Source organism: Stegostoma tigrinum, chromosome 4 (genome assembly GCF_030684315.1).
Source record: "Stegostoma tigrinum isolate sSteTig4 chromosome 4, sSteTig4.hap1, whole genome shotgun sequence".
NCBI classification, from domain to species: Eukaryota; Metazoa; Chordata; class Chondrichthyes; order Orectolobiformes; family Stegostomatidae; genus Stegostoma; species Stegostoma tigrinum.
The window spans coordinates 18,177,095-18,201,009 of record NC_081357.1 but is presented as its reverse complement, the minus strand read 5'-3'; the positions used below and the strand labels follow the sequence as shown (position 1 = coordinate 18,201,009).

The following is a 23,915-nucleotide window of genomic DNA, read 5'->3' as shown; positions in this document are numbered from 1 at the left end:
TTTGCATTCAGTTTATTTTTTATTAGATTGTGGCTGGGAAGAAATTTGCACCTGGTGAGAAATATATGGCATAATACAATTGACAGCGTTACCACTTCAGAGAACTAAACTCAGCATCACGTCAAAATCCCCTCGGAATTTACTGTCCAGCAGCATGGCATCCTGAAGCATCATGGAGGTTGCCACAGCTCAACACTGCTGTTCAATTTTACAATAGCTTCTATTTACAATCATAAATTAAAGCAAAAAAATGACAACCCAGCGAAGGCAAAGAAATAAACACCAGTTTGCCATTGAAAGGTAAACAATCTAATACAAATTAAACCATACAAAACGTACCTTTGAAGGACAGCTGATGTCAATGTGAGCATCAAACGTTTGATTGACATTCTTTTTGCCAAGGGGCTCCAACTGAATGAAGTCAAAAACATCACCAAAAAACAGAAGTTATTTTCCCCATTCTGTTTCACTTTGGAACCAAATCCGACTATTATATGTCTTTTTATTATCTCAGATTGATCCCTCATGTTGCCAACAAATTATGACCCTGTTGAACTCTGTCATAGATCTTCTGTTTTTTTCCTGTCTTCTCCACCTTTTGCTCATTTTTTTTTCCCCTACAATTCTGATGAAAGGTCATTGACTGAAGTAATGCCACAGCACCAGGATGGACTTAAGAAAACCCATTGGTGTCGATTTATGCTATTGCTGTAATGTTTTAATCCTGCTAATCTTACTTATCATGTTGTATCAATTATATTTTCATAGTTTTACAAATACAATATACATAAGTGTATAATTTTGCAAATGAGCAGTGAAGTTTTCTTTCTTCCAAGAGTGCAGGTGCTAAATAGGTGTGTTTTTTGAAATATTAATATATAATATGATTGATTTGACATATATGCATATCTTAAAATTTTTAAAAGGAATAATTTCCATATCCATGAACACTGCAGCTGAAATGTTACATTTAGAAAGAACATAAGCTACACAATTGGAAATGCCAAGACTATAACACTTTTATGAGGGACCCAGTTATTAGATGTAATGAAGCTAGAGACCAAAATTTGAACAATATGGAAATAATTATTTTTTACGAATTTAACTGTTTCTTGCCGAAATAATTTTCATATAACACTCTTCAGAGTTTTTATAACGTTTTTTCCAGACTTGGGATTGTGGTGCGGGGTTAATTTTCAAGATGGGTAGTTGTACATATTCATACACTGTAAACCTTTCTAATAATTTTAGCAACTTAAGCAATTTTTTTTAATCACTTTGCTGTTGGCAACCATGCCTTCAGCTGCCTCGGCCCAAAACACTTAAATTCCCCATCTAACATCACCACATCACTAACATTCTCTAACCTTTTAAAACATTTCTTCCAACCTATTAACTCAACTAAGATTTTTTGTCCTCCGTGGTATTCATTCATGGTGTGGCTTTGCACCAAAGAACACTTCTGTTAGCTATGGGAAAGACAAATTGATTTTGTCACAGTCCCAACTTTGAGTCAGAAGTTGCAGTTGCTTCAGGACATCTGTGTAGGTGTTCCTCAGGGTAGTGTCCTAGGTCAAACCAGCTTGAACTGCCTTATCAATGACTTGTCCTCAACTATAAGGTCAGAAATGGAGATGTTCACTGATGATTGCATAATGTTCAGCATCATTCACAATTCTTCAAATACCAATGCAGCATTGTATGTTCTTTTTTTAAAATTCACTGCTGGGATGTGGGCATCCCTGGCTAGGCCAACATTTATTGCCCATCCCAAATTCCCAGATGGCAGTTAAGAGTCAACCACATTGTTGTGAATCTGGAGTCAGTTGTAGGCCAGGCCAGGTAAAGATGGCAGATTCCCCTCCCTAAAGGACTTTAGTGAGCCATAGGGGTTTTTCTGACAATCAACAATGGTTTGATGGTCATTGTTAGATCTTTAATTCCAAATTCTTTACTGAATTCAAATTCCACAATCTGCCATGGCAGGATTTGATTCTGGGTCCCAAAATCATTGGCTGAGTTTCTGGAAATACAGTCTAGTGATACGACAGCTAGCCATTGCCACCCCTTTATATTATGCTTCATATTGTTATCCAAGGGAGTGTGAAGATTCAAAAACAAACCATAGTTTGGTGCTGACTTTAACAAGGTATCTTATAGAAAGCTATTGAAGAAGAATTAGGGAGATTAAAAATAAAGAAGGAGAAACATACAGCAGCTGTTAAAGGCAGTTTATCGGAGTAGTTGATGGCAATGGTCTTCAGGATTTTGTACTGGGGCCATTTCAGTCCATTGTCAATACAAATGATCTAAAGAAAGTGGTGTCCAAATTATAATAGGTGGCAAAACAACTAATCAAGACTGCAAAAGGAAATTTCAAGATTTGATCCTTTGGTTGAATGGACAAAAAAGCACAGGTGAGGCTAAAGTTAGTGAGTGTGAGGTAGTTTGTTTTGGTAAAAAAAGTTCTTGTTTAACTGGGGCAAGCTGTGTGGAAACAGGGAAAGAAAAAGTTTTGGTGGTTCAGTTCATAAGACAGAAGAAATGGCACTTGATGTGGAAAAAGTATAAAAATTGATACAATACTGGGTTTTTTTACCAACGGTTCAGAATGTAAAATTGGTTTCATCTGAGTAAAATCACTGTTGGAGTACTGTGTGTTGTTCTAGCCTTTGTATGTAAGAAGTATGTTTCTAGGTCAATGCTGAAGCTAAAGATGCAAAATGTTACGTTACTAGCTGGCATTGTTGTGTTGAATCCTTACATTAAATGTGAGACCTCCAGTCATTTATAAATATTAGTATTTGTACTCAGATAAAATGTCCTGCCTTATTGCTCATCCGTTCTATGAGTTTGGTGAAGCACTTGCTTGAACAAAGAAATTACACGAGCAGAGGCAGCTGACAAGACTTCTCTTCCACTGAGTGCAGCGCCCTGTTAAGAGATGCAGGCAGCCTTTAAGTAGGGCAAGCTTGCTGTGCCACTGGACATCAGCGAATGGTGCTTAGCCCCGATACAGCCCGTCAATGTCACCATTTCAGATAAATGAAGAGACTATGCCATGTTTGTGCGCTCCTGTCTAAACGGGGAAGTTCAGATTTTGAATAAAACCTGCATCTGAAATCAGACACTAATTCTTAGCCCATATTGTTTAGGCCAATGGACTGCACAAGTTTCCGATTTGGAATCAGATTGACACTATAAAAGAATCTTTTATCTTTGTCTCCATCTCCCCAAGAAGGTGAACCTTGCATTGTTTTTCAACACCTAGAATTTGGCAATTAGCATTCCCCTATATTATGACCATTCTCTGGTTGTCTAGAAACTGCAGTTGTGTCGTGGTTTCAAGTCAGAAAGGGAATCACTCAGCAACTGAACAAGCACATCCTCTATGAAAAATAAACTGAAAACACTAAAGATCAAATACTTTACCAAGTTGTTCCATAGACCCCGAGCTGCCTGTGAATGACCCTTCAAACTGAAGTGAAAGCAATCTGGCGAAAAATAGGTTTTGTCAGGCAAGCCATTCTAGGGAAAGAGGAATACGGGTGATATTAGTGAAAAGTTGCACGTCATTCATCATTTGTATGCACTATATTTGTGGAGCAAGAAGGGCAGAGACCTCATCTGACCGGGTGATTAAAGCTCCCATTCCTAACAGAAATTGGGGAAATAGACCCAGTGACTCAGTTACTGGGAATGAATGTTTCATTTAGAGGCAACGAGGAGTGGTTCTCTAGAAACACATTGCGATATGTCAGAAGTGTACTAAAGAGATGTAGCATTTTGATCAAAATAGGCCACACATGCCAACTTTTGGTGGCACCAGCCATAACTTCGTCAACCTCTCAATGGTATATTTGACTGTATTGACTGTATTTGACGGTAGGGCAATGTTATCTGGTACCCAAAAGCTCAAACATGCAATGGAGCAACAAGTTAGGATCTTAACCATTTCATATAACATCATCTCTACTGTAGCAGTCATCCAACAGTGGGCAGGGTTCTGAGTTGCAAACTTAATGCCTGAATATTTCTTTCATCTTTTTTGCCCATTGGTTATTTACTCCCAACTCCATTCCCACCAAACCTTTGGGCTTGACCACGGCTACTAAAGGGTTGAGATGTTTGCTGAAGATTTCCAGTGGCTGCAAAATCCTTTGCTCCCCTTCACTTTACATCCGAATAATCATTGTTGGTCTTACGAAAGGGAGCAAAAGAGTTCCTACGGAACCCACAAGAATAGTTTGGGCTATTGCTGTCTTGAACATTCCACTTCCCCACCCCCCATTTTTCCACATTCCAGAAATGCTCATAAACCCCTTGTCCATAATTACCCCTCTCAGCTGCCAGGTGGACAATACTACATTAGCCTAAATGCAACCAGCTGCCTCTGGATGTCTGCTTGGAATGGGTAGCTAGCTGGTTGTATTTCACTCAGGTTCAGTTATTAACATGGACCAGGCCTCCCAATACTCTGCTGGTCAACTATAAAAAAAGAGTTAAAAGTGCCTTCTAAGAGTTGGATTTCACACTAGGCTAGCAATTGTCCAGACCATTTAAATCAACAGGCTACTTCCTCAACCCGCTTAATCACAACTGTTTATGATGTTCATAGAACTAAAGAAGAGGTAGAAACGTTATGAAACACTGCCTTAACTTAACCACCCACTCAGCAGAAATAACCTGTTACCTCCATATTTTCCTTCAATTACCTTGTCTCGTGGTATTTCAATATTCTGTAGAAATGGTTGGATGACCACAGTAAAGTCTTCCCTGGTATCATACCTTCCAGACTCAACCAATTTATGCGTTCTTTCCTGGAAGAAGAGAATGGTTCATTTGAATCAATGCAAGTTTGATTAGATTAGATTAGATCCCCTACAGTGTGGAAACAGGCCCTTCGGCCCAACAACTCCACACCACCCCTTGAAGCATCCCACCCAGACTCATCCCCTATAACCCACACACCCCTGAACACTATGGGCAATTTAGCATGGCCGATCCACCTAGCCTGCACATCTTTGGACTGTGGGGGGAAACCGGAGCACCCGAAGGAAACCCACGCAGACACGAGGAGAATGTTTGGCTGTGAGAGATACTGAGTATATCTGATAAATGCTCATTGGTGACCTCTGCAGGCATTAACGCCCTCACTTATATTTTCAAGAGACCTAAAACCAGGGCAGATGGTCCCATGAAAGTAATAGTTGGATTAAAATCTGTACAGTGTGGGCACAGGACTTCCAACTGCTAAATTTGTATACTTTGTCTCATTATGTAAATGCAAACTCTAACCCAAGGTGATGAGTATCAGGAGTGGTATGTTTTGGATGAGGTGTAACTGAGGGCCCTTTTGGTTCTCTCATATGAATGCTAAAGATCCCACGATACTATAGAAATCAGGCAGAATACCCCACTTGTTAGAAGCATAACTAGCACAACAAAAGATGGATGTGGAGATAGTAGGAACTGCCAATGCTGGAGAATCTGAGATAACACTGTACAGAGCTGGATGAACACAGCTGGCATCAGAGGAGTAGGAAAGCTGACATTTTGGGTCTCGACCTGAAACGTCAGCTTTCCTGCTCAAAAGATGGATATGGTTGTTGGAGGTCAGTCATCTCAGCTCCACCATATCTCTGCAGGAGTACCTCAGAGCAGAGCAGTGTCTTAGATCTGCAATCTTCAGCTACTTCATCAATGACCTTCCCTCTATCATAAAGTCAGAGGTGGGAACGTTCACTGATGATTGCACAATGTCCAGCTCCATTGTGTCTCGTCAGAGTCAGTGAAGCTGTTCATGTTTAAATGCAACAAGATCGGGACAATATCCGGGCTTCCACTGGCAAACAACATTCAGGGGCACACAAACGCCAAACAATGACTATCTCCAACAATAGAGAATCTAAGTTATTCCTTGAAATTCAATGGTATTACCATCAATGAACCTCCAACTAGTAACATCCTGAGGATCACTATTGACTGGAAACTGAATTGGACTAGCTATATAAATACAGTGGCTACAAGAGCAGGTAAAAGGTTAGGAATCCTTAAGCAAGTAATTTACCTCCTGACTTCCCAAAGTCTGTCCACCACCTGCAAGGCATAAGTCAGGAATGTGATAGACAATGCTCTATTTGCCTGGATGGGTAGAGCTCCAACAATACTCAAGAAGTTGACACTATCTAGGACAAAGCAGTCCACTTGTTTGGCACTATACACTCTCCCTCCATACTGATACACAATAGTAACAGTGTGTGTCATCTAGAAGATGTATTGCAGAAATTCACCATGGCTCCTTAGACAGGACCATTCAAACGCATGTTCACTTCCAACTAGAAGAACAAGGACAGCAGATTCTTGGGAACACCTGAAAGTTCCTTTCCAAGCCACTTGCCAATCTGACTTGGAAATCTATCACTGTTCCTTCAGTGTCGCTAGGTCAAAATCCTGGAATATGCTCCTTAACAGCATTGTTGGTCTACCTATAGCACTGCTGCGGTTTAAGAAGCCTGCTCAGCAACATGTTCTCAAGGGTAACTAGGGAAGGGCATTAAATGCAGGGCCAGGCAGTGATGCCCACTTTCCATGAATGAATAAAAATAAAAAATTTAAAAAAGAGCAGAGGGGCTTTTTAAATGGCCAATATTTATCCCTCAAACAATCTTCCCAAAATGGCTGTTGTCTTGGATTCTCCAGCATCCGCAGTTCCCATTATCTCTCTCTCTCTCTTCCCAAAATGGCTTATTTGGTCACATTACATTACTATTTCTTGTGCACTAACTGGTTGATAAATGTGACACTTCCTTGACCATAAAGTGCTTTGTGGCGTCCTGAGGGTCTGAAAGCTATTGCATAAATTTAAGTCCAGTTTTGTCACATACCTGGTATTCACGATTCAGGATTTGGAGTTTTTCCAACTGTATTGAATTGTCTTGTGGTGTAATGACACAATTACAGAGCAACCTGTTGGGAAATAAATTTAAGGCACTAATCAGATAAGTAAATTACCATAGAAAATAGCACTTCAAGTCTGCTACACCATGATTTAAGATCATGGCTAACAAGTTGAAACGAGATTTCCCTGTTTTTAAACTCTAATGCCCTAGTAACAAAAGTGAAAATTGCCTCTCAATTACTTGCTGCACCTGCATGCTTGGTTTCTATGTTTCATGCACAAGATTACTCAGATCCCACTGCACTACACTATCTCCTTTTAAATAACAGGCTTCTTTTTGATTCTTCTTATTAGGTGTCTGACTTCACACTTTCCTACCTTAATTCCGTGTGCCGTGTTTTTGCCAACTCACTCAAACTAACAATATCCCCTTGAACATTCCTCCTGTCTTCATTAAAATATACCCTCCCAAGTATTTCTATATCATCAGCAAAGTTTGTTACATTATACACTGCGCCTCTCCTCTAAATCATTGATACAGATTGTAAATAATAATCGTAGAATCCCTATAGTGTGGAAACAGGCCCTTCGGCTCATCAAGGCCACACTGACCCTCAGAGCATCCCACTCTGACTCACCCCTATAACCCACTTAATCTACACATCCCTGAATACTACAGGCAATTTAGCTTGACCAATCCACCTGGCTTGCACATCTTTGGACTGTGGGAGGAAACTGGAGAAAACCCATGCAGGCACAGGGAGAATGTGCAAGCATCAAACAGTCACCCAAGGGTAGAATCAAACCCGGGTCCCTGGTGCTGCAGCAGTGCTAACCATCGAGCCACCATGCCATCCCAGGAAGGCTCTATGACTGAATCTTGTGGTACTCCACTCATTATATCTTTCCAACCTGAAAAGACCCTTTAACATTGACTCTCCATCTTCTTTGTGTTAATGAAACCTCAGTCCATGCCAAAACATTATCCTGATCCAAGGGCTCCTATCTTGTGCAACACCCTTTTATGTGTTACCTTATTAAATATCTTCTGATAATCCAAATATACCACATCTACTGGATCCCCTTTATCATCCTTCCTTGTATGTCCACAAAGAATTTCAGAAAATTTGTGAAACATGGTTTCCTTTTTAGAAAAGTTGGAATTGCAATGCCCATCAGCCATGATTCAATGGAGGAATGGACTCGATGGGCTGAATGGCCTTACTTCCACTCCTATGTCTTATGGTCTTATGGTCTAAAACCATGTTGACCCTATTTACTTGCACGTAGAGTTTCTAAATGTCCTGCTATTTCTTCTTTAACACATTTTCCTAATGACAAATAATAAAATGTGAGGCTGGATGAACACAGCAGGCCAAGCAGCATCTCAGGAGCACAAAAGCTGACGTTTCGGGCCTAGACTTGGCCTGCTGTGTTCGTCCAGCCTCACATTTTATTATCTTGGATTCTCTAGCATCTGCAGTTCCCATTATCTCTGATACCATTATTCCTAATGACAAATGTCAGGTTAACTGGCTAATTATTGATTAGTACCATCTAACATAGAATTGCCACAAAGCTATCTCAACTCACTAGATAGAAGCAGAGTAGGATGCTCTGATCGGAGCTTCTCTGCTCACCAGTTCCTTTACTTTTTTCCTGGTTTTTTTTCTCCTCTTTGTGATTTTCTTTGCTGTTCACCATCCCCCCCCACCCCTTGAAGACTGGAGATGCAGAGCAAGTGGGCTGAGTCCAGTGGCAGACTACAGCAAGTACAGGCCAGGTCCTGCGGTAGATCTGAGAGAGCATGGCCTGAGTCCCAAAAACGCTGGGAGAGAGCATAGACCCAGTCCCGTGGTGGGCCCAGGAGGGGCAGCATGGCCTTGTGCTCCAACATCTGCAGGCACACCCTGTGAGCCCTAGAATACCATGACCAGTAAGCCCTAGAACAGTACATGGGCTGTGAGCCTCAAGCAGTACATGGGCAACAGTCCCAGAGCAGTACATGGGAAACAGCTCTGGAGCAGCACGTGGGAAACAGTCCTGGAACTGGACGAAGTGTGATGGGGAAAATCCTTACCCTAGCACTTAACTTAGGACACTATAATGTTAACCCCTTAATATTTTCCTACTTTTAACTTGTTTTCAACTCTGTAATTAAGCAACTACTTTTATTCCTCTGCTGTATCCAAGAACCGTACCTAGGTGCTCGTACCTAAGATGTCACCATAAGAAGATAAACATTATAAAAGCTTTTCACTGCACTCCTACAATGGATTACATGTGACAATAAAAGGATATTGTATTGTATTGTATTGTATTGTTGGACAGTAATCTTGTGTGAGTCATAACTAAAGAGAACTGACCTCTACTGCCAAGTACTGAGAGGGTTTAAAATAAATAGCACAGGAATCACAGCACGATGTTTACAATCTGAAACATACTTCATGAAAACCTAAGGATGGCAGGCCAGGTTCTGTGATGCATCTGCAGCATGTGGGAGGTTCTAGATGATAGTTTGGTCCAGAGCAACATGTCAGAGGCAAGCGTTTGAAGTTGGAGCAGCTTTGTCTCAGTCTCTATAAGCTGAACTGTAGACATTGTGACACTTCAGAAAGCGGGACGTTACATGAATTCTTTGTTCCAGGAGGTATTTGCACCTCTTAGGGCTGAGTCATCTTATTTGGTCAGTGTTCAGGGACAAGAGAATGCAACTGCTAGTGAGGCAGGTGAGGGAGACCTGAAGTGCAGGAGAACAGGGATCTCAGTGCAATTGTCAAAAAGGGGTTCTTTTAGTTTGTACTGGTCGGAGAGATGGCTGTGGGATGGAATGAGCAAACTGACCATGGCACAGTGATAAGGGAAGCCACTCAAGAGGATGGAGTAAGAAGAAGTGTAATAATAGTAGGCGACAACATAGTCGGGGGTTTGACACCATTCTCCACAGCAAAGAGTCAAGAGGGTTATGAGATAACAAGGTGTAGAGCTGGATGAACACAGCAGGCCAAGCAGCATCAGAGGAGCAGGAAGGCTGACATTTCAGGCCTAGACACTTATTCAGAAATGGGGGAGAGAGGGGGAGGCAGATACCAGATAGAGGAGAAGATAGGTGGAGAGGAGGCAGACTGATCAAAGAGATGGGAATGGAGCCAGTAAAGGCGAGTGTAGGTGGGGAGGTAGAGAGGAGATAGGTCAGTCCAGGGAAGACGGACAGGTTAAGGGGGTGGGATGAGGTTAGTAGGTAGGAGATGGGGGTGGGACTTGAAGTGGGAGGAGGGGATAGGTGGGAGGAAGGACAGGTTAGAGAGGTGGGGACAAGCTGGGCTGGTTTTGGGATGCAGTAGAGGGAGGGGAGATTTTGAAGCTTGTGAAGTATGTTGTCTATTGATGCAATGGCCTGGGACATTTGGGCTGGAGAGGAACTTTCAATGGGGAGAGATGATACATAGGTTTCAACAACACGGGCAGGATAAAGGAGGTCCTGCATTGTCACTACGAGGATATAGGCACCAAATTAAAAAGTAAAACCACAAAGGCCATCATTACTTGAGCTACTTGTAAACTGGCATAAGACAAATAGATTCAAGAGATGAATCCTTTGCTCAAGAGTTGGTGTGAAAGAAGTGAGCTCTGGTTCATGGTCACTGGCTCTAGTTTTGGATTTGTGCTGATAGAGCAGTCTCTAGCTGAACCACGCTGGGTCAGACATCCTTTCTGACTGTACAGTTAGGGAATTGGAATGGATTATACTTAAAATATTGGGGGCAAGAGTGACATTTGGGAGTGCTTGGTAAATCAAAGAATTGAATCGAAGTCAAAGGGAAAGATAAGTGGCAAACAGACCATGACAAGAAAGGACAGATTGCATGAATCTAAGAGTCAATCAACAAATAAAACTAAAATTTACAGAAGTGGCTAAAGGATGAAACTAAAGTTTCTGTATCTGAATGCACATAACATTCAAAACAAAGCTGAAGAACTGAGACTGCAAATAGAAATAGATTGGTGTGATCTGGTAACCATTACAAAGGCATGGCTCCCAGATGTTAGACTGGGATCTGACTCTTGAAGGACATTTAGGAATAATAGGAAAACAAGGAAAGGTGTAGGGGTGCCTCTGTCACATAGTGATGGCATTAGCACAACAGAGAGGGGCGATTTAAATTCAGAAATCTAAGATGTGGAAACAGTTTGGGAAGAAATAAGAAATGATAAAGGCACAAAATCTCTTTGGGGAGTGGTGTGCACAACCCCAACCCTCTTGGTAACTTCCCATGAAATTCCAGAAGGTATAATGCTTGCCCTTTCACCACCTCCCTCCTCGTTGTCTGGTGAAGCAACAGTCCACCTGCACTTCTCTCAGTTTAGTCTACTGCATTCAAAATGATGCTGCTCCTTCACATCGGTAAAACAAAACACAGGCTGGGTAACTGCTTTGCTGTATTCTAGGTTCTAGGTTTACCAGAAACGTATAACTGGAGTCTTCAGTGAAAACTTTATTACTGTGATATACTGTATGCCATTAAAGATATAAAAATAATCAAACAGATAGGTCAGAGCTGAACAGGTCAAGGATTTCAGAACTCATACTTCCTGCTGTTAATGATTTGTAATCAAAGTGCACTTGGTGGTTATTAACTATGATATCTTATGGAAAATTTGGTTAAACAGAATACAAACGTTAAGAGGAACCGTGGGCATTTCACACTTGAGTCAGTGAAAAGCTCACGCAATGGTAAAATGTTGAGAACCGTCACCAGATTCACGAAAGCTCTCGGGACCTGAAAACAAAATGAAAAAGTAGCATCAATCTGTAACTATCTAGCAAGCTAACTGTAAGTAATACAAAGCATACCGCTGCTGAGAGAACCGAAAGAACTGCAGATGCCCTCAATCAGGAACAAAAACAAAGTTGCTGGAAAAGCTCAGCAGGTCTGGCAGCATCTGTGGAGGAGACAAAAAGAGTTAACGTTTCGGGTCCGGTGACACTTCCTCAGGACAGGAAAGGTCACCGGGCCCGAAACGTTAACTCTGTTTTCTCCTCCACAGATGCTGCCAGACCTGCTGAGCTTTTCCAGAAGCTTTATTTTGTTGCTGCTGCTGAAAGAGGTGGATTTGAGGATATTGCATTATCAGGACAGTTCCTGATTTGGGCACTCGGCTATTGCCCACAATCTCACTCTGATTTTAGAAGCACATAAGTGCAAGTTATGATGCATAGATTTGAAAGCGAGGTTTAGGCTAAGTTCTCAATGCAGTACACAGAGAATACTGCACTTTCAGTTGTGCTATCTTTTAGATTCAGATATTAAGCCAAGGCACTAAAAAGTGCCTCAGCAATATCCAGAGAGAGGAGGGTGTTATTCCCGATACCCTAGCCAATGTTTATCTCTCGGTCAATTTCACTACAGCACCTCATCCGGTTTTCCTTCTTTTGTTGTTTGTTTAAACTTTTTGTATGAAACTTGGTTGCCACAATTCTTATTAACATCAGTTCCTATACTTCAGAAATACTTCCTTGCCTGTGAAATACGTTTGAACAAATCCAAGGTTGCGATAGATGGTACATAAATGCAAGCCCTTTTGTATGATGAAGACTGTAGACGTCAATTTTCAAATCCAAAACTGAAATTGTCTTCTTTGGTTTAGATTTGGTGGCTGCCACATTTTAGAAAGGATGTCAAGACCTTAGGGAGAACGAAGAGGCTTGCTGGAATGGTACCATGGATGAGGGACTTCAGTTACATGGAGTGATTATGTAGACTGAGTTTGATCTCCTTGGAGCAGGGGGATTAAGGGAAATAAAAGAATGGAGCACTGACATAAATTTACAATATACAGTTCAGTGGTAGATCATTCTGTTCCTTTCAGTTTTCATACTCCACTTGAGCTTCCTTCCATCTTTAATCCTCTACATTGATCAGTTTCATGATCTATCCCCTTCTCCCTCATGCAGTTGCATGGCTTCCCCTTAAGTGCACCAATGCGACTTGTTTCAATCACTCCCTCTGCTGGGCTGCCTCATATTTTCACCACATTTTGGATAAACAAATTTTTTTGTGTGTATGTCCAAAACTGAATTTCATCATGCCTCCTCAATATTGAAGGACTCCAGTTATGACTCCTCCCAAAATATAGAAACATTCTCTTTGCAACTGTTCTCATCAAAATCTTAAGTAATTTTAAAGACCTCTATTAGAATGGAAGAACACAAGAACTAGGAGCAGGAGTAGGACATCTGGCCCTCCAGTCTACCCCATCATTTAATAAGGTCATAGCTGATCTTTTTGAGACTCAGCTCCATTTACCCACCATAACTCTTAATTCCTTTACTGTTCAAAAATTTATCTAGCGTGGCCTTAAAAACATTCAGCGAGGTAGCTTCAACCGCTACACTGGGCAGGGAATTTCACAGATTCACAACTCTTTGGGTGAAGAAGTTCCTCCTGACCTCAGTCCTACGTCTCCTTCCCTTTATTTTGAGGTGATGCCCTCTTGTCCTAGATTCACCTGCTAGTGGAAACAACCTCCCTGCCTCCACCTTATCTATTCTCTTCATAATTTTATACATTTCTATAAGATCTCCCCTCATTCTTCTGAATTCCAATGAGTATAATCCCAGTCTACTTAGTCTCTCCTCATAATCCAACCCTCTCAACTCTGGAATCAACCGAGTGAATCTCCTCTGCACCCCCTCCAGTGCTAGTATATCTCTTCTCAAGTAAGGAGACCAAAACTGCACACAGTACTCCAGGTGTGGCCTCACCAGGACCCTATACAGCTGCAGCATAGCCTCCCTGTTTTTAAACTCCATCCCTCTAGCAATGGCAGACAAAATTCCATTTGCCTTTTTAATTACCTGCTGCACCTACAATCCCACTTTTAGAGATTCATTCACAAGGACAACCGAGTCCCTCCGCACAGCAGCGTGCTGCAATATTTTACCATTTAAAACATTGTCCATTTTACTGTTATTCCTACCAAAATGGATGGCTTCACACTTATCAACATTGTACTCCATCTGCCAGACCTTTGCCCGCTCACTTAGACTATCTATATCCCTCTGCAGACTTTCAGTGTCCTCTGCACTTTGCTCTACCACTCACCTTCGTGTCATCTGTAAATTTTGACATACCACACTTAGTCCCCAACTCCAAACCATCTATGTAAATTGTAAACAATTGCAGTCCCAAAACTGATCCCTGAGGCACACCACTAGCCACTGACCACCAATCAGAAAAACACCCATTTACCCCTACTCTTTGCTTTCTACTTGTCAACCAATCCTCTATCCATGCCATTACATTATCTGTAGTCCCGTGTGACTTTATCTCATGTAGCAGCCTTTGGTGTGGCAACTTGTCAAATGCCTTCTGGAAATCCAGATACACCACATCCATAGCTTCCCCATTGTCCACCATTGTCCACCCTTCAGCATATTTTCTCATGACAAAAAAGTCTGAAATTATTCATCCTTTCCTAAAATGTATACTCTCACATTTCTGGTATAATTCTTGTAAACCTTTTCTGCTCCCTCCTCACTATCTGTATATCTTTTGTATGACCAGAACTACACTTTGTATTTTCAATGTGGTCAAACCAAGGTTCGATACAGGTCTGGTACAACTTACCTATTTTTCAATTCTGTTGCACCAAGATTATTTTTTTTTCAATCTCTGTTCATGCCAAGGATCCAGCCAATTAGCAAGTTTTGAGGGCAGTGCAAATTCGCCGAAATACACTTACCTCATTATGAAGCATATCCAATGCATTCCGGATGTTGTTTATAAAGTTTTCTGGAGAATATTTGCTCTACAGATTGTAAAAGGAGAAAAAATGATGATTTAATCTCAAAATTTATATCATGCCCTTTATGCTGAAAATCCATCACACAATAAATTACTTCAAAATAGGGTGACTGGTGTTAAGTCAAGTACTGAGAGATAATGGGAACTGCAGATGCTGGAGAATCCAAGATAACAAAGTGTGGGGCTGGATGAACACAGCAGGCCCAGCAGCATCTCAGGAGCACAAAAGCTGACGTTTCGGGCCTAGACCCTTCATCAGAGAGGGGGATGGGGTGAGGGTTCTGGAATAAATAGGGAGAGAGGGGGAGGTGGACCGAAGATGGAGAGAAAACAAGATAGGTAGAGAGGAGAGTATAGGTGAGGAGGTAGGGAGGGGATAGGTCATTCCAGGGAAGATGGACAGGTCAAGGAGGTGGGATGAGGTTAGTAGGTAGGAAATGGAGGTGCGGCTTGGGGTGGGAGGAAGGGATGGGTGAGAGGAAGAACAAGTTTGGGAGGCAGAGACAGGCTGGGCTGGTTTTGGGATGCAGTGGGGGGAGGGGACGAACTGGGCTGATTGTGGGACTGGAGTTAGGTGAGGAAAAGTAGAGATTCTAGACTCCAGTAAAGTTCAATGCATGTATATATCAACATCACCTACAGGGTCCTTGCAAAATTCGCAGAGATCATTCCCTCCGATGAACAAGGTAATAATCTTCCAATCTTCTTGAAAGTTGATTCCCTGTTGAAACAGAGTCACAAAGACATAAGCAATTCACTGTCAATCCCTCATGAGCTGGTGACCCACAATCCATTCCACAGCCACAGTGTGGTTCCCACCCCCGCCTTCCATCTGCCCCTCACCCTGCTTGTCCTTCCCCTATCTCCATCCAACCTTGTTTCTTATGCATTGCCCATCTCTCCTCTGGCTTTGTTGTTGATTCAATCACTGGCTACGTTGTCATGGGAATTCCGAGGCCTACTGATGGACTAGTCATCCAGAAGCCTTGGCTAACACTCTGGGGGCATAGATTCAAAGCAGACTGTGGCAGCTCGTGGGTTTAAATTCAATTCCATAAAACTGGGAGTTGTGCACCCACCCTCTAAAAAAATGCTTCACTAATTTTTTTTTTAGGGAAGCAAATCTGCCATCCAGGCCTACATGAATCCAGATCCACTGTAATGATTTTCAATTCCTTCACAAAATCGGGGCATCATGGCTAAGTCAACATTTATTATTCATTCCTTTATTACCTTGCAAAGCGGCTGGCAAGTTGATTTCTTGAACTGCTGCGGTCCTATGGGTATAAGGAGGGAGGTATACTTTTGAGGAGGCTGATGCCAGAATTTGACCCAGTGAGCTGAAAGAATAGCAATATATTTCCAAGTCAGGATGGTGCATGACTTGAAGTGGAGCTTGCAGTTGGTAGTGTTCCCATGCATTGGTGAGACCATACCTAGGGTACTATGCGCAGTATTGGCCATCTTAGAACATAGATAGAACATAGAACAGTACAGCACAGAACAGGCCCTTCAGCCCACAATGTTGTGCCGACCATTGATCCTCATGTATGCACCCTCAAATTTCTGTGACCATATGCATGTCCAGCAGTCTCTTAAATGACCCCAATGACCTTGCTTCCACAACTGCTGCTGGCAACGCATTCCATGCTCTCACAACTCTCTGCGTAAAGAACCTGCCTCTGACATGCCCTCTATACTTTCCACCAACCAGCTTAAAACTATGACCCCTCGTGCTAGCCATTTCTGCCCTGGGAAATAGTCTCTGGCTATCAACTCTATCTATGCCTCTCATTATCTTGTATACCTCAATTAGGTCCCCTCTCCTCCTCCTTTTCTCCAATGAAAAGAGACCGAGCTCAATCAACCTCTCTTCATAAGATAAGCCCTCCAGTCCAGGCAGCATCCTGGTAAACCTCCTCTGAACCCTCTCCAAAGCATCCACATCTTTCCTATAATAGGGCGCCCAGAACTGGACGCAGTATTCCAAGTGCGGTCTAACCAAAGTTTTATAGAGCTGCAACAAGATCTCACGACTCTTAAACTCAATCCCCCTGTTAATGAAAGCCAAAACACCATATGCTTTCTTAACAACCCTGTCCACTTGGGTGGCCATTTTAAGGGATCTATGTATCTGCACACCAAGATCCCTCTGTTCCTCCACGCTGCCAAGAATCCTATCCTTAATCCTGTACTCAGCTTTCAAATTCGACCTTCCAAAATGCATCACCTCGCATTTATCCAGGTTGAACTCCATCTGCCACCTCTCAGCCCATCTCTGCATCCTGTCAATGTCCCGCTGCAGCCTACAACAGCCCTCTACACTGTCAACGACACCTCCGACCTTTGTGTCGTCTGCAAACTTGCTGACCCATCCTTCAATTCCCTCGTCCAAGTCATTAATAAAAATTACAAACAGTAGAGGCCCAAGGACAGAGCCCTGTGGAACCCCACTCACCACTGACTTCCAGGCAGAATATTTTCCTTCTACTACCACTCGCTGTCTTCTGTTGGCCAGCCAATTCTGTATCCAAGCAGCTAAGTTCCCCTGTATCCCATTCCTCCTGACCTTCTGAATGAGCCTTCCATGGGGAACCTTATCAAATGCCTTACTGAAGTCCATATACACCACATCCACAGCTCGACCCTCATCAACCTTTCTAGTCACATCCTCAAAAAACTCGATAAGGTTTGTAAGGCATGACCTACCCCTCACAAAGCCGTGTTGACTGTATTTGATCAAGCCATGCTCTTCCAGATCGTCATAAATCTTATCCCTCAGAATCCTTTCTAACACCTTGCAGACGACAGACGTGAGACTTACCGGTCTATAATTGCCGGGGATTTCCCTATTTCCTTTCTTGAAGAGAGGAATTACATTTGCCTCTCTCCAGTCCTCAGGTACGACTCCAGTGGAGAGCGAGGATGCAAAGATCTTCGCAAGTGGCGAAGCAATTGCATTTCTCGCTTCCCAAAGCAGCCGAGGACAAATCTGATCCGGGCCTGGCGACTTGTCAATCTTAATGTTTGACAAAATTTTCAGCACATCAGCTTCCTCTATCTCTATCCAACATCAGCTTCCTCTATCTCTATCTTGTTTAAGGAAAGGGTAAAAAGTTATCAGGAATAATCAGAGTGACCATGTTCCAGGAAAAGGTGAGTTAGGCTCATGGAGCTGAATGGCTTACTGCCAGTACTTAAGTTTATATACACACACATATGTTTTTTGTTCCTAATTCATTCATGGGATGAGTGTGTCACAGCCAGGCAGCATTTATTGCCCATCCCTAATTGCCCAGCCGACAGTTAAGAGTCAACCACGTTGCTGTGGGTCTGGAGTCACATGTAGGTCAGACCAGATAAGGATGGCAGTTTCATTCCCTAATGGACATTAGTGAACCAGGTGGATTTTTCCAACAATCAACAATGGTCATCATTAGATCCTTAATTCCAGATACATAGTGAATTCAAATTCCACCATCTGTTGTGGCAGGATTCAAATCTGGATCCCCAGAATGTTATCTGGGTCTCTGGATGAACAGTCCAATGATAATGCCACTAGGCTATTGCCTCCTCTGTAATTGCTGCCTTTGTCTTCCTTGGTCTTGGGAAGGTGCTACGTTGGGAGCATTGGTAAGTTGCTGCAGTGCAACTGTTGAAGTACATGCTGCAGCCGCTGTGTGACCAAAGCGCAGGAATGAATGTCATAGATGATGGGTAGGATGCCAATCAATCCGGCTGGGAAGGATGGTGTCAACCTTCTTGAGTGTTGTTGGAGTTGCACTCATCCAGGTAAGTGGGGAGCATTCCAACACACTCCTAGCGTGTGTTTTGTAGATGGCAGCCAGGCTTGGGACTCAGAAGGTGAGTTACTTGCTGCAAGATTCCTAGCCTCTGACCCACCTTTATAGCCACTTTGTTTATGTGACTTGGCCAGTTCCATTTCTGCACTATGGTAAAACCCAGAGGTGGATTCAGTAATGGCAACACCATTGCATGTCAAGGGATGATGGTTTAATCTTTTCTTATTGGAGATGGTCGTTGTCTGGCATTTGTATTGTCTAAATGTCACTTGCCACTTTTCAGCACAAGTCTTGATATTGACTAAGTCTTGCTGCATTTGGACATGGATAGCTTCAGTATCTGAGGAGTCATGAATAGTGCTGAATATTGTGTGATCATTAGTGAACATCTCCACTTTTGACCTTACAGTGGAGAAAGGTGATCAATGAAGCAGCTGAAGATTGTTGGCTCCAACTCACCACCCTGAGGAACTCCTGCAGAGATGTCCTGGAACTGAGATAACTGACCTCCATCAACCACAACTATCTTCTGATGTGCCAGATATGACTCCAACCAGCAGAGATTTCTCCCCATGAGTCCCATTGACTTAAACTTTGCTCGGGCTCCTAATGCCACACTTCGTCAGAACTTTTGTGCTCCTGAGATGCTGCTGGGCCTGCTGTGTTCATCCAGCCTCACATTTTATTACCTTGACAACTGCCTGTTTTCTCTTGTTCTTATGTGGGATGTGGTCATCACTGGCCAGGCAAGTTTGCTGCCCATCCTTCATTACCTTTAAACTGATTGTCTCACCAGGCCATTTCAGAGGGCAATTATAAGTGAACCACATTTCTGGAGCCATGACTGTGTCATCTTGGGTAAGGACTGCAGATATCTATCCAAGAATGAATGTTACCGCTTTTTACAACAATTGTTAGATTATCCTTTTAATTCCAGGTATTATTACATTTAAATTTTGCTATAGTAGGATTTAAAGCCATGTCCTCACGGTTATAGCCCAGGGCAGCGGATTCCTACTCCAGTAAACATAAAGTCCCCATAGTCTTAACAAACTATTGGACTATTCTCTCATTAGGGAGATGACTGATGCTGGTTTAACCCAAGGGTCACCATGCCCCAGGGCAGGGGCAAGCTTAGAAAGGAGAATCCTTATGGTAACTTCAGCTAATACAAGAATCGAATTGTCACTGTTTAGTGTTACACTGCAGTGCAAATCAGCTGTCTAGCCAACTGAGCTAACCAACACCTGCCTAATCCAATAACAATGCCACAAGGTCACTGCCTCATTAAAAACACTACTGGGTAGATGCTGTTGCTGTAACTGTATTAGAACAGATGGGGGTGGGCCAAGGCTTTTTTTGGATCACAGTTCTTCTATTGATAGAATGTTGTCAAAACTCATAGACTTTGGGTTTCAGTACCTTCAACCCATTCTTGATATCACATGAAGTAAGACAACAAAATGTGAGGCTGGATGAACACAGCAGGCCAAGCAGCATCTCAGGAGCACAAAAGCTGACGTTTCGGGCCTAGACCCTTCATCAGAGAGGGTCTGATGAAGGGTCTAGGCCCGAAACGTCAGCTTTTGTGCTCCTGAGATGCTGCTTGGCCTGCTGTGTTCATCCAGCCTCACATTTTGTTGTCTTGGATTCTCCAGCATCTGCAGTTCCCATTATCTCTCACATGAAGTAAATTGTGTTTGTTGAGGACAGGTAGCTATGAAGTTAGGGTTCTCAAAAGGACTCTGAAAATAATTGTCCGCTAGGCACTCCTGGCCAAAGACTGTTATAAATCTTTAGCCTTATCTTTTGCACTGATGTGCTGGGTTCTTCCATCATTGAGGATGGGGCGGCTTGAGGAGACTCCTCCTCCAGCGAGTTGTTTAATTGCCCTCTACCATTCACGGCTGGGTGTAGCAGTACTGCACATCTTAGGTCTGATGCTTTGATGCTGGAATCACTTGGTTCCATCGATCACCATTTGCTTATTCTGTTGGGCAGGTAAATAGCCCTCGTTTGTAGCTTCACTAGATTGATGCCTTACATTTAGGTATGCCTGGTGCTGCTCCTGACCTGCTGTCTTGCACTCTCCACTGAACCAGGGCTGACCCCCTGGCTTGATGGTAACCGTAGGAGTGGCAGGTGGTGATGGGTGGCGTTACAAGTCCCTGATACCCCGTATTACTTAGACCTTGCATATTACTATTTATGTTGCATATGTATTTAAATAACTCTAAGTGTACGTACATTTTTATGTTGCAATTTCAATAAAACAAAATATTGTGCCATTTATTTTCCTTTTAATCACTTCCTTTTGTATTGATTGAGATGAAGAGTAGTATTGCTGGAGTGGAATACTGTCCACTCAAGTCTGTCAGCTGTACTATCAAACACAAGAGCATAAGAAATAGGACAGTGAGCTCATTCAGCCCATCAAGCCAGCCTTGGTATTCGATAATAGCATGGATGATCAGCCCCAGGGCCTTGACTCCTCGTTCGTGCCAGTTCCTCATTACCGTCAACTCCCTGATATTTCAAAATTACATCGGCCTCATCTTTAAATGGTTACAGCACATTCAGAATGATTTTGGACTTTTCAATATGCACATTTAATATCTGTTGTTAAGCAAATCTAAAAAGAAGGATTTGAACATCTGCGTCCGTTCCTTCTCCAATGTTTGCTGATAAACCAAATTCAATAAGTTCTATTGGGCAGGAGCTGAGAGAAGAATATTGGAAAAGACTCGGTAAAGAGTGTTATAAAAGCATGTAGGGGCAAACCCGCATGAAGTCAATCACAAATGAAACAAAATTACAGACACGCTGATTTGAATGGTGATGGGTTGCTGAGGAGCAGATCAACAAGGGATCGGAAGTCAGGAGAAAGCTCAGAATGTCTGTCACCTTCCTTGCCTCAGCCTAAATATCACTGAGGTGAGAAACAGGACAGAATATTCTTCCCACCTTCTGCACCTCAACTTTGGCTTGAGAAGATCATTTTTCCCATCAGCCCTCCCACCTATAATCTCCCACAGTGAGACTGCCAGCTTGGTGCCAGGCAGCTGGGGCAGCTTTGTGCTCACTTAAAGCCCTGGAGTTTTCATTCATAAGGTCAGAGATTTACCGAATTATTTCTCAGCAGCTTCACCAGGCTCCTGACTTGGCTCATCAGTTCCCTGCAAAATATTGGGGAATAAAAGAAAGTACAGTCAACAAGCTGCATTCTAAGTAGGATTTCTTCAGAGGGTTCAGATCTCATATTTAAAAATATCATAGAACAGTGTAGGATTTATACATTTGATGTGTTTTCAATGAATATTATCGATTTTCTTCTGATTCTTTATTTCTAAGTGGCAAGGAATGCCATGATTTTATAGGTTTATTCTATATCATCCATGACAGCCAATGACTGGCCTTCTCCCCAGATGTATGAATATGTCATCATTCATCTTATATTTGGTTGTCCTCATGAGCAAGTTTACTGAGTTCACTGTGACAAAGGGAGTAGGTTAGCAAACAATAGCATGCTATTATCACCATGAACTAGAGCGTGGAATTAATGGGTATCATTTCCCATACCCTGTATTATGCTTTACTCACCCAATTGTCTAAAGGTGACAACCAACCTTTAGGATAAGCACAAGAGATTAGACGATTTGCTGACAATCGCTGCAATTCTCAGAGTTATCTTATCATACAAATGTTATTCAGCACCATTATGCTAGGATGGAGTGGATGTGAAAAGCTAGGATGTAATAGCCCATGATTGACAAGGCCAGGCACCCATGTAAATACCCAAAGAACTTAGACCTACATAGACTCAGCTCCTGAGACAGCCTGATTCAAGAAAGCCTGGGGAGTGTCTTCACGGCCAATACCAGTGGAGTATCCGACCAATGAAGGGTTGAACTCACGGAGAATATCTGAAAAGGTATAACATCCTATGAGATGAAAGCATGCACTCAAAATTCAGGTAAATGCGAAAGGCTATTACCAACTTGCCTTGGTAACATATCAGCTAGAGGCATAAATTGGAGACATCAGCTGAGAAATTCTAATGAGAAACTCTCTTTCAGACAAAAATGTACATCAGTACATTTAGTTGCTCTGGAATTCCCTGGACAGGAGCCTTCTGTTATGAAAAAGCAGCAAGATGTCCGAGAATCCTTGCAGCCAGCAGCAGGGATGGTGATTTTTGAAATCATATCTTCTTCTCTTACTTTGAAAGTGTTGTGTTTTGGAATTCAAATGCCCAGCAGCAACTTTCGCAGCTGCTGTGAATGGGTGAGTATGTAAGTTCAGGATGGTGTTGGTAGGGGGAAGGGAGCAACATTGGTGAGGAGGAAGCGTACAAGGAAGCTAGAATGGGTAGGGTGCAGACTGGGTGGAAGTAAGTAGATGGAAGGGTGCCAGGTGAGAACAGGGTAGGGTGCCAAATGGATGAGGAGGGAGAGGGAGAGTAACGGTAGCAGGTGAATGAGAAGGTATAAGGGGGTAGAGTTCCAGGCGGTAAGGAGCTAGGATACCAGGTGAGTGGATATTGGTAGAGGGAAGGATGGCAGAAAGGTGGGGCAGCATGGTGGCTCAGCAGTCAGCACTGTTGCCTCATAGCACCAGGGGCCTGGGTTCAATTCCAGCCTTGGGCGACTGTCTATGTGGTCTTTGCACATTCTCCCCGCATATGTTTGGGTTTCCTCTGGCGGCTCAGGTTTCCTCCCACAGTCCAGGTAGAAAGTTTAGCCATGGAGAATGCAAAATTACAGGGATGGGGTGGGTCTGGATGGGTTGCCCTTCAGAGGGTTGGTGCAGACTCGATGGACTGAATTGCTTGCTTCCACATTGTAAGGATTCTATGAGGAGGTCGGGTGTCTGATATATAGCTGAATGTACAGATAGGCTGAGCGTGGATGAGTCTTTATGGGGAGACTGAGTCCTAGTTTCATGTTAGTGACTAGGTGTATGTTGCAATGATAAACTTTATTAATAAGGCTATGATGGGACCTTGATGATAGTTCTATCTCCTGAAAGGTCTGAAGTTGTTCTCCCAACCTGATCCATATGAAGTGTTGAAGGCAAGCCTCACCATTAACCCTTTCACAACCTTATATCCTCATAAAGTAAACCACTTATTCACAGGGGAATGTTGTGCTGATAAAGCAACCTCTTTGGTGAGTTGTTGCACTGTGGCCAGTAAATGCTACAGTCATAAGATAATTGTGGTGGGTACACATTCCAGTTCAGGTTTACCAAACAGTTCACTGCTCTCATCATCTAACGTGGACTTTTATGAGTGGAGGACCGGTACACACTGAAGAGTAGATGGTAGCTACAGCTCTACAAAGCACTGGAACACTGCATTGAGTTCAGGTCACTACACCTTTGTACTTTAAACTTTATATTGTC

The 23,915-nt window shown here is 42.7% G+C and overlaps 1 protein-coding gene across 3 annotated transcripts in view; it reads right to left on the bottom strand.

The window, feature by feature from the left end:
* plb1 (phospholipase B1) overlaps positions 1-23,915 on the bottom strand; it is a 233,711-nt gene that overhangs the window by 151,046 nt on the left and 58,750 nt on the right. For all 3 annotated transcript variants that reach the window (XR_009445665.1, XM_059645186.1, XM_059645187.1), the window contains exons 21-29: positions 22,327-22,435; positions 21,637-21,688; positions 15,350-15,430; positions 14,648-14,713; positions 11,582-11,682; positions 6,888-6,969; positions 4,716-4,820; positions 3,433-3,528; positions 340-411 (exon numbers count right to left, since the gene is read on the bottom strand). Coding sequence is in view for 2 of the 3 variants with exons in the window: in XM_059645186.1 (XP_059501169.1) it covers positions 340-411; positions 3,433-3,528; positions 4,716-4,820; positions 6,888-6,969; positions 11,582-11,682; positions 14,648-14,713; positions 15,350-15,430; positions 21,637-21,688; positions 22,327-22,435 (764 nt within the window). In the remaining variant the exon portion in view is untranslated. The remainder of the gene's footprint in view (positions 1-339; positions 412-3,432; positions 3,529-4,715; positions 4,821-6,887; positions 6,970-11,581; positions 11,683-14,647; positions 14,714-15,349; positions 15,431-21,636; positions 21,689-22,326; positions 22,436-23,915) is intronic.